Source organism: Cydia pomonella, chromosome 27 (genome assembly GCF_033807575.1).
Source record: "Cydia pomonella isolate Wapato2018A chromosome 27, ilCydPomo1, whole genome shotgun sequence".
Taxonomy (NCBI): Eukaryota; Metazoa; Arthropoda; class Insecta; order Lepidoptera; family Tortricidae; genus Cydia; species Cydia pomonella.
The window spans coordinates 8,840,516-8,858,170 of NC_084729.1; the positions used below are offsets into that span (position 1 = coordinate 8,840,516).

The 17,655-nt window shown below is 39.8% G+C and overlaps 2 protein-coding genes across 2 annotated transcripts in view; one reads left to right on the forward strand and one right to left on the reverse strand.

The window, feature by feature from the left end:
* The window catches only part of LOC133532620 (zinc finger protein ZPR1), a 49,291-nt gene that overhangs the window by 20,331 nt on the left and 11,305 nt on the right, over nucleotides 1-17,655 (reverse strand). The window contains exon 7 of the mRNA XM_061871370.1: nucleotides 2,211-2,281. Within this exon, the coding sequence (XP_061727354.1) occupies nucleotides 2,211-2,281 (71 nt within the window). The remainder of the gene's footprint in view (nucleotides 1-2,210; nucleotides 2,282-17,655) is intronic.
* Nucleotides 9,365-12,413, forward strand: LOC133532666 (uncharacterized). The gene is made up of 2 exons (XM_061871429.1): nucleotides 9,365-10,483; nucleotides 11,113-12,413. Exons 1-2 carry the CDS (start codon nucleotides 9,508-9,510, stop codon nucleotides 11,130-11,132), a joined length of 996 nt encoding a protein of 331 aa, XP_061727413.1. The 5' UTR covers nucleotides 9,365-9,507; the 3' UTR covers nucleotides 11,133-12,413.

Here is a 17,655-nt window from a genome sequence, read left to right on the forward strand (position 1 = left end):
CCTGGGGCAGGCCATCGAGTGGTCCCCGATGGTGAAATACCTGGGGGTGACCATAGACCGCCACCTCACCATGGCCCCTCACGTCAAGAACGTGATCGCCCAGACGCGTGCCGCTCGCATCTTACTTGCCCCGGTTCTGAAGTCCCGGCTATCGCTACGCGTGAAGCTAGGCGTGTACAAGACTTACGTCCGAACACGCCTAACATATGCAGCCCCCGCGTGGTACGCGCTAGTGGGAGAGTGCAACAGGAAGCGACTGGACGCTCAGCAGTCGCTCTCTCTACGCACCATCGTCGAAGCCCCTCGCTATGTGAGGAACGACGTTATAGCCCGGGACCTGAGAGCAGAACCGCTACGTGATTTCGTAGCTCGCCTGGCGGGTCGGATGTTCGAGCGCGCGGACCAGTCGCGCTGGAGCCACCTCCGTGGCATAGCGCCGTACCACGCGCGCCCGCCCGACCACAGGGGTCTGCCGCGCGAGCTCGCGCCTGCAACCCCTGCCACACCGGACTGACCACACCACAGACTGACACCACCCTGACACCGGTTGACGATCGCTGGCTGGGCCTCCCCCAACGGGGTCCCACCTGGCTGGCTTGATCTCGCCGGTGTGAGAAGACCCGGACACGACCACTGGGGCCTCACCCGAGGCCCCACCCCGACGACCCAGCCATATTCATGGCTGGCGGTTTGACACCGCTGCAGGGGGCCAACGCCCCGAACAGCATCCCCAATCCCCTGAGGGGGAATTGAGAAGACGTCCACTGCAGATAGCAGGCAGTCGCTCTCACCGCCTTCTGCTGTGAGGACCGCTGCTCTCCCGGTACGAGCCGGCGTGTTTTCAGACGCGTTATGGCTCCCGGTCCCTAGCCACCCTACCCTTCCTGAATCCCGTAGGCCAGTTGAGCCGGCGTGTTTACAGACGCGTTAAGGCACCTGGAGTACGTACCCCTCCTGACCCCGTAGCCCAGTCGAGCCGGCGCGTTTTCAGACGCGTGAAGGCACCTGGAGTACGTACCCCTTCCCGATTCCTTATCCCGGTTGTGCCGGCGTGTTTACAGACGCGTGAGGGCACCCGGGGTATCCACCCCTATACTATCTCGCTCCCGTCGAAACCACCCCTTCTCTCTTAGGGGATACCGATCCCAAAACTCGCGAGTAGCTTAGGGTCCGCGCCGTCCCGTAATCCTGTTGCTATAAGTTAGAATCATCCCCCCGCGTCGTACCTAGCCTAGGACATCTAGAATTAAGAAACCTTTATTTTATAATAAACCGGCATAAAAGCCCGCCGATTTGCGTTACAGTATTACCTTTGGTTTCTTTGTCTCACCCTGCACCCTCTCTCTCCTCTGAGCTAATTAGGAAACCCTTGCTCCCGTCTGGAACAAGGGAGTTGTATGAGGCCACGCCCGCCCCGGCGAACGTGACCCCATCACACAACCTTGGTAATCGAATTTAAGGTACAAATCAGATTGGACTTTTCTGGATATATTTGGATTTTTATGAAAAAAATCGTGAGTCAGAATGGCGGGTGTACCTAAATAAAATTAAATGAAAACCATACCAAATTTTTGTACCTAATTTGTACTATTTAGTACCTCCTTAAAAAAAAAATTGTACCTCACGGTACACAAAGCTATCACCAAAAAACAGTACACTCGCCATCCTGACAGTCAGAATGGCGGGTGTACTTTATTACGCTATGTTCCCGTGGTTATTGATAAATTCTATAAAAGCCAAATTTTTGTACCTTCATATTCAATTATAAGATGAGCCATTTTATTTGTGGTTTCCAATTTTTACTCATTTTATATTTTGCTTACTATTACAATTTCGCAGGCGTTATCATTTTTCAAGTTATCGATCAAATTTTTAAGAAAAAACGCTAAGGTACAAATAATTTTATTACGCCAGGAGTTAATACATTTAATGTTTAATCTGTTAAGTTCAAATAACTCAGAAAATATGCTTTTTGGCATTAAGTTCGCCATTTGTACATTTTTCTTTATGTGTGCAATAAAGTTTAAATAAATAAATAAATAAAATCATGTCTCTGTGCAGCTTCTCGCCAGTCCTCAACCCGCAGCTGGCGCAGATCCTCGTCCCCCCCGCCCCTCCACACCCAGCTCGCCCGGCCGGCGGCGTCCTGTTGGTTTTCCCTCAAACGCTCTTTTCTCCGCCCGATCGTGAAAATTTATAGTTATAATTACCTCATTCGTGCGATGTCCACAAGCATCACACACCGTCGCCATGATGACCACTTCTTTGAAATGTGGAATTTCTGAAAACAAATCAGATTGTTAGAGGCAAAATTATAGCGCGCGTATTTTTTTGCATAAAAAATAATACGTCCTTAAACTACGTCCACAAGAGAGGTATGGGCATTGTGAATGTCATCTCGCTTTGTGTGGTAGGGCGCAGCACAGCGGATGTCGGGTGTGTAATGTTTTTAATAATAACAATTTGCGAAATTTCATTTTTCATAATTTGAATTGCATAATTTTGATATGCAGAAATTATGATTTGGTATAAAAACAAATACAATAAAAACGAATTGCATAATTTCGAAAGTAATTATAGTTTAGTAGCATAGTAATGTATTTGCATAACAGGCAACCAGTATAATGTTCACTCTGTATACTATTTTATACTCAGAACGTTTTTTATTCATGAAAACCAACAGCATAATGTTGAAGGTGTGGTTTCACAATCAAACCACGGGAAATCGTTCATAAACTTTATTTGATTGAGTTTGCTGAAAGTTTAACAACACTGAATTACTAATTAATAAAAAAACATAAAACATTATATTTGCATGGAACATAATCGATTTTTCTAAGCGTCAAACTTACCTACATCCGTACTTTACGTCTGTCGACATATATTTTACCGCAAAGCAGCGGCCAGTGTGAGTTGGAACCTTTGTGGTTCCTAAAGGATTCAGATAAACTTCATATAAACGCCTAGTGAAAATGAACAAGCAAAATACAATTTCCAAGACATATGGTCAGTTCGCATGCGCAACAGGGCGCGGTAGGTCGTGCGCATTATGCCTTGCACCTGGCCGTGAAACCGGTAATTGCTTGCAGTCGTGATAACAGTTAAAAATAAGCGTAAATAGTGTTAACAGTGTGTTTCCGTGATGGCGAAGTGTTTCGAATGCGGAAAACTTGTGACAAAGAAGGATTCTGGATTACAGTGTAGTACGTGCAATAAATGGTGGCACGGTAGATGTGTATCCATTACTAATGAGCAACTGGCCGCGCTATTATCAACGAACGCCGCATGGAAATGTCAGAAATGCATTGGGACTAGCAAAAACAAACGAATCTCCATAATACTACCAGACCCAGTTGAAGATGACAGCACCAGCGAGGTTACGACACCAGTACCGGAGTGTAACACTAAAGACCAGCTCGTCAAGGAAATACGTCAACAATTTAAGGAAATATGGAAAGACGAATTAACTCGACAAATACGAGCGGTGCTCGAGCAAGAACTAAAGAGTCAGCTACAGTTCTACTCTGACAAGATAGATGACTATCAAAAATCCCTAGACACATTTAAGAGCCCTTAATCCTTGGAGCGTTCTCCGATTTCACGAAATAACGCTCGATAGATGGCGTTGGCGCTCGGTACGCGAGCGCCGGCAACGCGACGCGCGTTTCAATGCAGACTAGAATAATCTTGATAGTTTTCAATATAATTTCAAGCAACATTAATTTTAGTGTTATATGATATCATATGGGCACTCTTTATTTTATTTTATATGCACAGTAGTTTTTTTTATGTACACTACTACTAAGTGTACAGACTACAGAGTGTACTATAACCCTTGCTCTTTATTCTGTCTCTTTCACACCAATGGAAAATGAAGAAGTTAGTAAATGACTGCAGGTATAAATAAAGTATATTAGTGCGATAGAGAGACAGATAGTGTTTCGTTGTCGTATCGTAAACGATTGGCATGTTGGCCACACACTTGCTTGGTGCCTAGCCAAAATACCAATCGTTTGCGTATATTAGTGCGATAGAGAGACAGTAGTGTTTCGTTGTCGTATCGTAAACGATTGGCATGTTGGCTACGCACCCATGATACCTAGCCAAGAAGCCAATCGATTGCGCATATTCGTGCGATAGAGAGACAGATAGTGTTTCCTTGTCGTATCGTAAACGTTTGGCATGATGGCTACGCACCCATGCTGCCCAGCCAAGATGCCAATCGTTTGTGCATATTAGTACGAGAGAGAGATGTTTCGTTGTCGTATCGATTGGCATGGTGGCTACGCACCCATGCTGCCTAGTCAAGATGCCAATCGTTTGCGCACATTAGTGCTATAGAGTTTCAGTGTTATTTGAAATCACGTTAGAGTTTGTATTATTATTTATGACCCGAATGAAGTCCATCCAGGTTCTTATGATGGAGTCAGGAGTTGGTCACCAGAACTCCTAATCTACTCATTATAATTCCATCGTGCTTGGGCTCAAAAGATTTGCCCTGACGAACACCATCGATCTAGATGAGGTCCAGGGTCTCATGACGGAGTCAGGAGTTGGTCACCAGAACTCCCCAGAACTCCTAATCTACTCATCATAACTCCATCGAGTTTGGGCTCAATAGATTTACCCTGATGAGCACCATCAATCTAGATGAAGTCCAGGGTCTCATGATGGAGTCAGGAGTAGGTCACTAGAACTCCTAATCTACTCATTATAATTCCATCGTGTTTGGGCTCAAAAGATTTGCCCTGACGAGTACCATCGATCTAGATGAAGTCCAGGGTCTCATGATGGAGTCAGGAGTTGGTCACCATAATTCCTAATCTACTCATCATAACTCCATCGTGTTTGGGCTCAATAGATTTGCCCTCACGAGCACCATCAATCTAGATGATGTTCAGGGTCTCATTATGGAGTCAGGAGTTGGTCACTAGAACTCCTAATCTACTCATTATAATTCCATCGTGTTTGGGCTCAAAAGATTTGCCCTGACGAGTACCATCGATCTAGATGAAGTCCAGGGTCTCATGATGGAGTCAGGAGTTGGTCACCAGAACTCGTAATCTATTTATCATAACTCCATCGTGTTTGGGCTCAATAGATTTACCCCGACAAGCACCATCAAATTACCATTATGATGAATAGATTAGGAGTTCTGGTGACCAACTCCTGAGTCCATCATGAGACCCTAGACTTAATCTAGATCGATGGTACTCGTCAGGGCAAATCTTTTGAGCCCAAACACGATGGAGTTATGATGAATAGACGAGGAGTTCTGGTGACCAACTCCTGAGTCCATCATGAGACCCTGGACCTGATCTAGATTGATGGTGCTCATCAGGGCAACTCTATTGAGCCCAAACACGATGGAGTTATGATGAGTAGATTAGGAGTTCTGGTGACCAACTCCTGACTCCATCATGAGACCCTGGACCTCATCTAGGTCGATGGTGCTCGTCATGGCAAATCTCATGAGCCCAAACACGTTGGAATTATAATGAGTAGATTAGGAGTTCTAGTGACCAACTCCTGACTCCATCATGAGACCCTGGACTTTATCTAGATTGATGATGCTCGTCAGGGCAAATCTATTGAGCCCAAACACGATGAGGTTATGATGAGTAGTTTAGGAGTTCTGGTGACCAACTCCTGACTCCATCATGAGACCCTGGACCTCATCTAGATCGATGGTGTTCATCAGGGCAAATCTATTGAGCCCAAACACGATGGAGTTATGATCAGTAGATTAGGAGTTCTGGTGACCAACTCCTGACTCTATCATGAGACCCTGGACCTCATCTAGGTCGATGGTGTTCGTCAAGGCAAATCTATTGAGCCCAAACACGATGGAGTTATGATGAGTAGATTAGGAGTTCTGGTGACCAACTCCTGACTCCATCATGAGACCCTGGGCCTCATCTAGATCTATGGTGCTCGTCAGGGCAAATCTTTTGAGCCAAAACACGATGGAATTATAATGAGTAGATTAGGAGTTCTAGTGACCAACTCCTGACTCCATCATGAGACCCTGGACTTTATCTAGATTGATGGTGCTCGTCAGGGCAAATCTATTGAGCCCAAACACGATGGCGTTATGATAAGTAGATTAAGAGTCCTGGTGACCAACTCCTGACTCCATCATAAGACCCTGGACCTCATCTAGATCGATGGTGTTCGTCAGGGCAAATCTTTTGAGCCCAAACACGGTGGGATTATAATGAGTAGATTAGGAGTTCTGGTGACCAACTCCTGACTCCATCATGAGAACTTGGACTTCATCCGGGTCAAAAATAATAATGCAAATGCAAACCCTAACGTAATTTCAAGTAAAAATGCGTTTTTCAGAAAATCGCAGCCAAATAACACTAGACCCTACTCATAGTGTTGTGTTCCTGCCGGTGAGTAAGGTTGCCAGAGCTCAACGAGGGGCGGGAGGGGGTTAGAGTCGGCAACGCGCATGTAACTCCTCTGGAGTTGCAGGCGTACATAGGCTACGGATACTGCTTACCATCAGGCGGGCCGTAAGCTTGTTTGCCACCGACGTAGTATAAAAAAAAGGACCACTGAAAATCCATCAATAAGCGAGAGTCTGTTAAGCATAGTGTAAAAAATGAACTTTTATTAAGATTTTCTAATCGCAGTATATAGCACTTCTCGGAACTCCGTAGCTGATTACGATCGCAACGAATGCCTGACAATCGAGCACAGGTCCGTCCTCTAAGCGCGCTCCGCGCGGACTGAGAGCGGGGCGTCGCTGCTGCGTGATTTATACGTGTTTTAAAAAAATATAAATTTATGGCAATGTAGGTCCCATAGTTATGATTTTTTTTTTTATAGGTTAACATAAAGTTACAGTTTGCTATAATATTATTTTTAAAGTAAAATATGCGTACAATTTGCGGAAAAAAAATATAATAAAACCCTGTTTTCGCCAAGAAAATGAAGAAAACTCGGAAGGTATTTTATCAGTTTTTTCAAATGAATCTTCGATTGTTAATCATTCCAGCCCCTCGTACGAGATATGTTGAATCAAATTGTAGTCATTCATGTACCAAATGATTCTTGTTTACAGCAAAATTGAGAACCGAAACGCCACATCTCACTGCAAATTTTGGAAAAGACTCCCAAAAAACTCATTAAAAAAGAGGTTTAAAAGAGAAAATGAAAATTTGAACTGTTGGAGCCGCTAGTTTAGGAAGCGATTATTTAAGTACGTTACCAGTTTTTGAATAAATACTAATAGTTACGTCGTAATCTTGAATGAAAAAGGAAGCATTTTACAAAATACGCTCGTCTGTAGGAATAAGGACTCTTAAAGATAAAACAAAGAGGGTAGAAAACGAAAATATGGACTTGAAAAATAAATTAACTAATATGAAAAACAAAGTAGAACTCCTCGAACAAAAGGTCCACACTTTGGAACAAAACCAAATGGGAAATCACCTGGAAATATGCGGGATACAAAAAACTGAAGGTGAAAACCTGAAGGAGATTGTGAAAAAAGTCGCTGAAAAAATAAACCAGGACCCCGACGACATCTTACAAACATACAGAAAAGCCAGTAAGGCACCAGATGGACAGAATAGGAACTTGGCCACAGTAGTGGTCACACTTCGCGAAGGACGGCGGGACAAATGGCTGGACGAATCCAAAACCACCACCCTCACGGGACGCGACTTGGGGAGATCGGACGATTACAGGATTTTTATGCGTGAGGCCTTGTCACCCACGACCGCCTACCTACTCTGGAAAGCCAAGTCGGAGTTAAAGGAAACCAATATGTATAAGTTTGTATGGTGTAAAAAAGGATGCATACTCATCAAGAAGGACGAGCAAGGTAAAACACATCCTATAAGATCGGTGAGTGATATTGAATATTGGGCTTCCAAAACGGATTGACTCTTACCTATAAAGACACCTAAATGCCTACCTAAAGAAAAATAGTTAAATGTCTAGCTCATTCAACGTCGACGAAGGTACTTTCAGCAGTTGGAACGAATATATAAGTGCTATTCCAACAGGATGCCGATATCTTATTACACTGCATGTAAATATAAGATCGATGTTATTAAATTTCTCACAATTAGAATATATAGTTACACATAGCAGTCGCGTAATAGATTTAATTATACTTACAGAAGTTAACATAACCGATACATGCAAGTCATTATATAATTTAGAGGATTATAATATGCATACTAATCTTAGAAAACACCGGAAGGGCGGCGGAGTGATATTATATGTACGCAAAACCATCTCATTTACCCTGATCCCTCATGTGTCTGTATACTTTGAATCGCTATGCGGGCGCATAGACATAAATAATAAAGAAAAAATCAGTATTTGTGCGGTGTACCGACCGCCCGATAAATGCAAATCGCACTTCGTAAACGAGTTATGTACAACTATAAACCACATCTCAGACAAAAACAAATTGATAATTATTGGAGATATGAATATCGACTTGAAAAAACAAAATAATATTAATTCTATGTATTTAAATAAACTTTCTGAACTAGGACTAGAGAGTGGCATAACTCAATTCACTCGAGAGGAAAGTAAAGGAAACGTTATATCAAAATCCTGTATAGATCATATTTTTTTGAGGCCGACCAATTGCCACTCTGTACATACCGGGGTCATTAACATATCTATTGCTGATCATTACATAACAGGCTGTGCGCTAGCGATACCCGGCGCAAACGCCCGTGCGCCCGCGGCGCGATTAATCACCGTGCTAGACAACGATAAGGTCGATATTGCGCTGCAGCAGGTTGAATGGGATGAAGCACTCGCCTTCAATTGTCCGAATAGAATACTTAACTTTGTTAAAGAAAAAATACAAAATGCATACGATGAATGTAAAAAGACTATACGGTGTAAAAATATAAAAACAAAATGTAAATGGGTAAATAAAAAAATGTTAAGAATGTGTGTTGCAGAATGGAGTTTGTATAGCAACATTAAAAACTTTACTGGTTTCCATGGTAACATGAAACAATGTCAACATTTTTCTTCTTAGACAATATAATATTCGTAATGAACGTACTTTTGCATTTTTTATTCATAAATTTACTTATTTGGACCCTACGGCCATAGTTCAGCTTTTAACATGGTCCTTTTGAGTCGGGAACCGTAAGTAAATAAAATCAAGTGCGTCGAAGCGGATTCTAAGAAGCACGAAAAATTTTTCTTTCTTCTCGTCTGGCGTAGCCGATTTTGTAGGTGCCGCCATTGTGCTGTACCATTGCAGCGTTCGACGAGCCGGGAGCAACGCGTTCCATAAACGCATCACCACTCACTGCGCAGCGAGTCCGCGCGTGGAATGGAATAACAAGTAACGTTTTTGGTTTTTAAATGTGTTTGTGAATTGTTCCTTTCCCGATATTATTGAGTGATTTTGGTGACAAACATCTTAAAAATCTGGTTATTACTATTGCCGTCACGTCAATTTGTGATTGTGCACGAAAAGTTGTTATATATGCATAGTGTGGTCTGTATAACAATATGGAAAAAACCGAAGAACAAATAAAGCGTGAGCTTATAGCACGCCGAGGCTCAAGAAAAGCGACATTAACTCGTATCAAAAATAAAATGGATGCCTCCTATATTAATGATAAGCAAATGTTACAATTGATGGTCGAGAGGGCCCAGGTGGCATTTAATGAATACGAAGATCTCAGCCTGCAGATAGGGGATGAGGAAGATCCCGTACCGATAGAAACTACATACTATGAATGCGTCGCCGCGATGCGCCAACGTATTTCAGATTTGTCTGGACCTGGACCCACCTCTGGCGCTGGCGCTTTACCGGCAGCGTCGCCTCAAGTTGCGTCAAAAGTTAAGTTACCCAATATACAAATACCTACATTTGCTGGTAAATATACAGATTATAGACCTTTTATTGAAATGTTTACTGCACTTGTGCACAATAATGAAGGGTTTGATTGTATACAAAAGTTTTTCTACCTGAGAAGCTTCTTAAAAGCTGAAGCATTTGATCTAGTCAAAAACTTACCTGTCATCGGTCAAAGTTATTCGGAAGCTCTAAAAATTTTAGCTGACAGGTACGATAATAAATACAAAATCATCAATGAGCACATTAATGCTTTGTTTGAGTTGCCAGTGCTAACTAAGTCAAGTCCTAGTGCTTTACGCTCATTGATTTCAATTACAAAACAGCATTTAGCTGCATTAAAAAACCTTGACGAGGCCATTGAAAAATGGGACAGCATTCTCATTTGCCTATTAAATAAAAAACTTGACCCGTTGACTAACCGAGAGTATTTTTTGCATAGGGATTCCACAAAACAGCCAACCTTTAACGATTTTTTGAAATTTGTAGAAGGTCGGGCCCTTGCCCTAGAGAACAGTGAGGGACGGGGTGACACAGCAAGCTGTGCTGCTAGCAAAGTAGCTCCAGTGAAGGTGACATCATCATCGTTTGTCACTACCAAAGCATCCCAAGGCTGTCTGTACTGCGGTAAGGAACACAAATTATATGCATGCCCTAAATTTGCTCTAGCTTCCATATCGGAACGACTAGGTTTTGTAAAGGAAACAAAGCTTTGCAAGATATGTCTTAATATTCACCTAGGAAAGTGCAAATTTCATTTTAAATGTAAGGAGTGCAAGGAACCCCACAACTCTCTACTTCATGTGAATGAAGAGAAACCATCGGTGTCACTAACTAACATTAATAAAAAGACACTGGTGTTGTTGCCAACGGCAAAAGTCAAAGTAGTTTCGAAAAGTGGCAAGGAGATCATAGTTAAAGCGATGCTTGACTGTGCATCTCAGAATTCTTTTATTACAGCAAAGCTTGCAAGGGAACTAGGTTATCCACTCTTGCCAGGTTCTACAATAACTGGTGTAACCCTAAAAGAAAAATCTATCAAACATAGTTTGCAACTAGATATTTTCTCATGTGTTTATCCATATAAAACACAAACAAATCTGTTAGTGGTAGAAAAATTTACTAACGAAATGTTGCCACAAACTGAAATTGATATTTCAAAGATTGTGATCCCTGAAAATATAACATTAGCCGATGACTCTTTCCATGTTCCAAGTGAGATAGATATTTTATTAGCTGCAAATATCTTTTTTCAGTGCCTGTTGTCGCAGCCTGAGGAGCTGCGCGATCCTGATGCCGCACCCAGCTTGGTTCACACACAGTTTGGTTACGTAGTAGGAGGTGATGTTCCATCTTCTATTCTAAAACGATCTGCTGTTACGCTTTTCTGTCAAGAATGTCAAACCGATATACGCGATACTATGTCCAATTTTTGGCAAACAGAAAAGGTACCCGAAATATATGCGGAACATACATCTGAACAACAACAGTGCGAAAAATTGTTTACTGAAACTGTCATACTTGAAGACAATCAATTTACAGTTTCATTGCCATTAAAGATACCTATCTATGATGTGAATAATACATTGGGGGATTCATTCGGGCTAGCCCTAAAGAGATTTTATAATCTTGAAAAGAGATTTCAAAAGGATCAAAAGTTGTATGAAGGTTATAAGGATTTCATACATGAATATCTCGACTTAGGTCATGGGTCATATGTTGACATTTCTTCATATGATCTTACTAAAGATCCTGTGTACTTTATGGGACATTCAGCTGTTTTAAGGCCGGATGCAGTAAGTACCAAGCTACGGGTAGTCTTAGATGGATCTATGTTAACGAGTAATAAGATATCATTGAATAATATTTTAATGAATGGGCCAATTGTTCAACAGGAGCTGTTTGATATACTGTTGTCATTTAGAGTGCACAAATATTTTATTGTTTGTGATATCAGGCGTATGTTCCGAAATATTTTAGTACAAAAAGATCAGCGATCTTTGCAAAACATTCTCTGGCGAGACACTCCTAATGAGTCAGTAAAATGTATTCAGCTAAATACAGTTTGCTATGGAATGAAGTCATCAAGTTATCTTTCAACAAGATGCTTGAACGAGCTGGCTACGAAATTCGAGAGGCAATATCCTCTAGCCAGTTCGGCAATACTTAACTCTACATATGTAGATGATATCATTCATACAGAGGATAGTTTGACAAAGATTGTTGACACTCAAACCCAGTTGATAGAATTACTTACTAAAGGTAATTTTACATTACATAAATGGGCGGCTAATGACCCTACAATTTTGACAAATATTCCAGCAGAGCAGCAGGTTGTTGGGGAGCTGGAACTGAATAAGGACATCAAAACTTTAGGTTTAAAGTTAGATATCAACTCAGATTCTTTTAAACTTTCATGTCCAGTGTCTAAAAATTTCCCTAACACAAAAAGACAAATTTTAAGCTACATAAGCCAGTTCTATGACCCGTTAGGTCTGGCTGGACCCGTTTTCGTCCAAGCCAAAATAATTATGCAAAAAAATAGCTCAGGCTTGTTCCGACTGGGACTCTGTGCCCTCACCTATTTTACTAAAAGAATGGCTTGAATTTTATAATGATTTGCAGGCAATGAAAGAAATTAAAATAAAACGAAATGTTACTGTTGATAACATTCAGTCTGCTCAGCTAGTAGCATTTGGTGATGCCTCTATTACTGCTTATGGGGCAGCGATTTATTTAAGAGTCACTGACAAGCATGGCAAAGTAACTATGTCGCTTCTTTGTTCTAAAAATCGCATTGCGTGTAAAGACAAGAAATTGACTGTGCCACGATTAGAATTAAATGCATCCCTTTTGATGGCAAAATTATGCTTGAGAGCATACAATACATTAAGTAAAAAAATATCTATTAAAAGTGTGCATCTTTTCAGTGATTCTCAGGTTGTTTTGGCATGGCAAAAAACGGATCCAACAAAACTAAATGCTTATGTTGCTAATAGAGTCAAATTAATTAACGAATATACAAAGGGTTTCCAATGGTTGTATATAAAAACAGACCTCAATCCTTCTGATTGTTTGAGTCGAGGTGTAAAACCTAGTGAACTACAAAGTAACCAGCTGTGGTGGAGTGGTCCAGATAGCATGTCTGATCCTGAGTATAAATTCACCGGTGATAGTGATAACTTACCTGACAACTTACCAGAGATCAAGCATGCTGATGGTTCCAAGCCGGTGTGTATGGCATCATATCGATCGGCTTCTCTTGCAAATTATTTGTTAGATAAGTTCTCTAACATAAATAAGGCAGTTAACGTGCTTGCGTACATACAAAGATTCTATAAAAATGTAAGGCCGGGTTCTCAAAAGATAAAGCTTAATTTCATTACATTTAGCGAGGCAACTCAGGCATTGCATTTCTTTATAAAAAATGAACAAAGTAAGTTCTTTGACAACGAGATGGCCTCTTTGCGGGCAGGTAGGCAGGTTTCGTCATATTTACAATCTGTCAACCCCTTCATTGATGCTAACGGTATTCTCAGAATAGGTGGACGTTTGCAACACTCCTCCTTACCTTATAGCCATAAGCATCAGATAATCTTACCAAAAGAATCTAAGGTAACTTACCTTATTATTGAAAATGAACATTTAAAACTTTTACATGCCAGTCAGAAAGAGGTACTTTGCAATTTAAGTCAACGTTATTATATAGTTAATGGTTTGAGATTGGTAAAAAAGTTTGTGAATAAATGTCTCACATGTTTTAGATTAAAATGTCTAACAGCAAAACAGCTGATGGGTTCATTGCCCGCTGGTAGAGTCAGCATAGATCGTGTTTTTGCTAAGGTTGGAATAGACTTTGCGGGCCCAATCCTAATAAAGCAGTCAAGAGTGAGAAGTGTTGTCACTACCAAAGGTTATATTGCTGTATATGTGTGTTTTGTTACCAAAGCCATACATTTAGAGTTAGTGTCAGATCTGACCACTGATACATTCTTGGCTAGCTTTAAACGATTTATTGCGAGACGTAATGTTCCAACAGAGGTGTATTGTGATAATGCCGCTACTTTTAAGTCGGCTAGTACTCAGTTGTCTGAGCTATATAAATTAAATAACAATAAATGTCATCAAATTCAAGTTCAAAATGTAACTGCGAAAATGGGAACAACATTCCATTTCATACCGAGTTACTCTCCAGTGTTTGGTGGTCTATGGGAGGCCGCAGTAAAAAGTGTTAAATATCATTTGAAAAGAATGTTGGGCTCACATGTTTTAACATATGAACTTCTGTACACTGCGCTAGTTCAAATTGAGAGCATTTTGAACTCAAGGCCGATCACGCCAATGTCATCAGACATCGAGGATCTCTCCTATTTAACGCCAGGACATTTCTTAACCGGTGCGCCCTTAACTTGCTATCCTGAACAGGATATCACAAACTTACCTAATAATAGATTAAAGTTTTGGCGGAAATGTACTGCTCTGCAGCAGCACTTTTGGCGATATTGGTCTAAACAATACCTAAATGTCTTACAAAACCGTCCTAAATGGAAGACTACCTTGCCTAATATTAAAGTAGGTGATCTAGTTATCTTGCGTGAAATAGATACTCCGCCTATGACTTGGCCTATGGCTAGAGTGACCAAGGTGTTTCCAGGTCAGGATGGGAAGGTAAGAGCCTTAGAAGTAAAAAAGGCAAATGGTAAGGTTCATACAACATCCATTACCAAAGTTTGTATACTGCCTTTAGATGAATAATGTTTAAAAAATGTTATATATTGCTATTTTGATATTTTAGTTAAGTTTTATGGCTAATTATCCTACTGAATTGTACTTATACTTAATTTATAACTGAAAGTAGGTAGTCATATACTATATGTTTAATATGTGGATGCTGGTCGCATCTAATGTTTAAAATGTTTATTTAGCTCTATGAAATGTGTCTTATGTTTTACATACTGTTTCATAACTACATTCATAGCAATCTTGTGAACTTGCTTACATAGCAACTTATTAAGTTTTTAGTAAGAGTTATATTAATTTCAATTACACAAACCTTAAAAGATTACAGTCCACTCTAAATATTAATCTGTGTAATACAAGTATACAAGGTGCTAATGTAAAATGTAGTATTTATTAAATTTTAATAAGGTATTGATTTTGTGCCTAGTTATGTTATTTTCTGTTGGCGGAATATGTTGCAGAATGGAGTTTGTATAGCAACATTAAAAACTTTACTGGTTTCCATGGTAACATGAAACAATGTCAACATTTTTCTTCTTAGACAATATAATATTCGTAATGAACGTACTTTTGCATTTTTTATTCATAAATTTACTTATTTGGACCCTACGGCCATAGTTCAGCCTTTAACAATGTGTAAACAAAGAGATAAAATGTACAAAATTTGGAAAAAAGCTCCGGAAAAAATTGAAAACAGAATTTTATATAATAAGTATCGTAACAAAACAAATAAATATATTAACTATATTAAAAATAGGTACATTAAACAAGAAATTAGTAAAAATTTTAAAAACTCAAAAAAAATATGGCGCACAATTAATGAACTGTGCGGCAAAATAAATTATTCTATTGATGATGTAATTATGAAACATTTTAAAATGAATGAAAGAGAAATATGTAGTAATTTTGCCCAAGAATTTCATAATAATGTAAATAAAATATCTGTTGCATGTAAGACACAAATTCTGGACCATACTGGGTTTGCCGGGGGCGCAGATGTTTCAATGAGGGTTAAAAAAGCGACATGTAATGATATTTTTAAAATAATTAAAAGTTTAAATGATAGAAAAAAGCCCGGGTTATGACAAAATTCGAGTCATAGACATAAAAAAAAATTGTCGTAACATTACACCAATTCTTACTCATTTAATTAACACCTGCCTTGCCACATCTATATACCCCGACGAACTCAAAACGGGTATAATACGCCCTATTTACAAAAAAGGAGCACATACAGACTATAACAACTATAGACCAATTACTATATTGCCGTGTATCGACAAGATAGTTGAGAGATACCTCGGTAACGAAATCAGTAACTTTTTGATTCACAACAATATAATTAACAGTAAGCAATACGGTTTTAAAAAAAACCGAAGTACCTCTCAGCTACTTTCTGACTTTAACAATGAAATTAACGAGCACATGCATGAAAAAAGGCATGTACTCGTTGTTTTCATTGATTTCAGCAAAGCATTTGAAATGTTAGATTATGAAACATTGTTTTACAAACTAGAGCAGAGCGGTATACAGGGCCCTTTGATTAAATTGTTAAAAAACTATCACAAAAATAGACATACACTAGTAAAGATAAACAACACATACAGTGACGAAATAAAAACCGAAAAAGGCACGGCTCAAGGATCTATAATCGGCCCAACTGAGTACTTGCTGTATGTTAACGATATGTGCAACATAATAACTAAAGGCTCTGTCTATCAGTTCGCGGACGACACATGCATTATCACAGCCGACCGCGACATAGCTGCCGCCGAGCGCACAATGCAATCTAATTTCAACACCATCTGCAAATGGGCGCACGACGTTGGTTTAGTAATTAACGCGCAAAAGACGAAAATAATGCATATTCGTTCGGCGCACAATAAAACTGCTCGTGATATTACTGTGGTGGCACACACACATAGCTGCCTGCACCAGCAGAATATCACAACGTGTAACTGTGAAAATATCGAAGTGGTCACAGAACACATGTATCTCGGGTTAATAATCGACCAGATTCAACTGGGGGCCGCATATTAACTATGTGTGCGATAAGTTAAGAGCCATTCTAAGCAAAATGTCAATCCTAAGGTATAAATTACCGTACAAAACCCTACGTATGCTGTACCTAGCCCTCGCTGACTCTGTGATCGGTTACGCTTTGAGTACTTATGGTAAAACCTATAAAACATATATAGAAAAAATATATAACTTACAAATAAGATTATTGAAGACACTTGTACCTAAGCATATCAAAAAGAAATACGAAACAGAATATGCACAACTTTTCAAATACTGTAATGTACTTCCGGTTCAAAATAAGTGTAAACTAGCCATACTAACTGAAGAATATCACTATGTTACTAAACTAAAAGTAAACAAAAGATGTACAAAACTAAGAAGTCTACAGAGACAAAACAAATATTGTAAACCCAAATATAATAACATATATGGCACTAGGCTGTATACATATATATTACCTAAAATATTAAACGATTTGCCAGAAGATGTTCGTGTAAAGTACTTAAATGGTAAACATATAAAAAAAGTAATTAAAATGCACTTATTGACATCAAACGACACAAGCTACTTATACTAAGAATCCTACAATGTTTTCTTTTTTTTAAATTTAGACATAAGACATTAATATATGTATTGTTCTCTGAACTCCCCATCGGCACACAAACCTCCTCAAGGTTTTGCCTACGATGGGTCTTGTATTAAATTATAGACTGTAAATTGTTTGTTTATTCAATCAATTAAAAAAAAAAAAAAAAAAATGGTCGCAGTTCTACCTAACACTCCTCCTCGCTTCGCTCGTCGTCGTACCTAACGGCGACCAGCTTTAAAGTTGAATAGGTAGATTGTTGTATAATTTAATAGTTTGATTGACACCAAGTATATTTATCATAGAACACTATGTCACCACAGGGGCGGATTAAGAAGGCGCGGGGCCCTTAGCACAATAGCTCGCGGGGCCCCCCGGTTTGAAAAAAAAAGATTAAGTGCGAGTCGGACCCCGAGGGTTCACTACCGTCATAAAAATTTTACGATGTCTT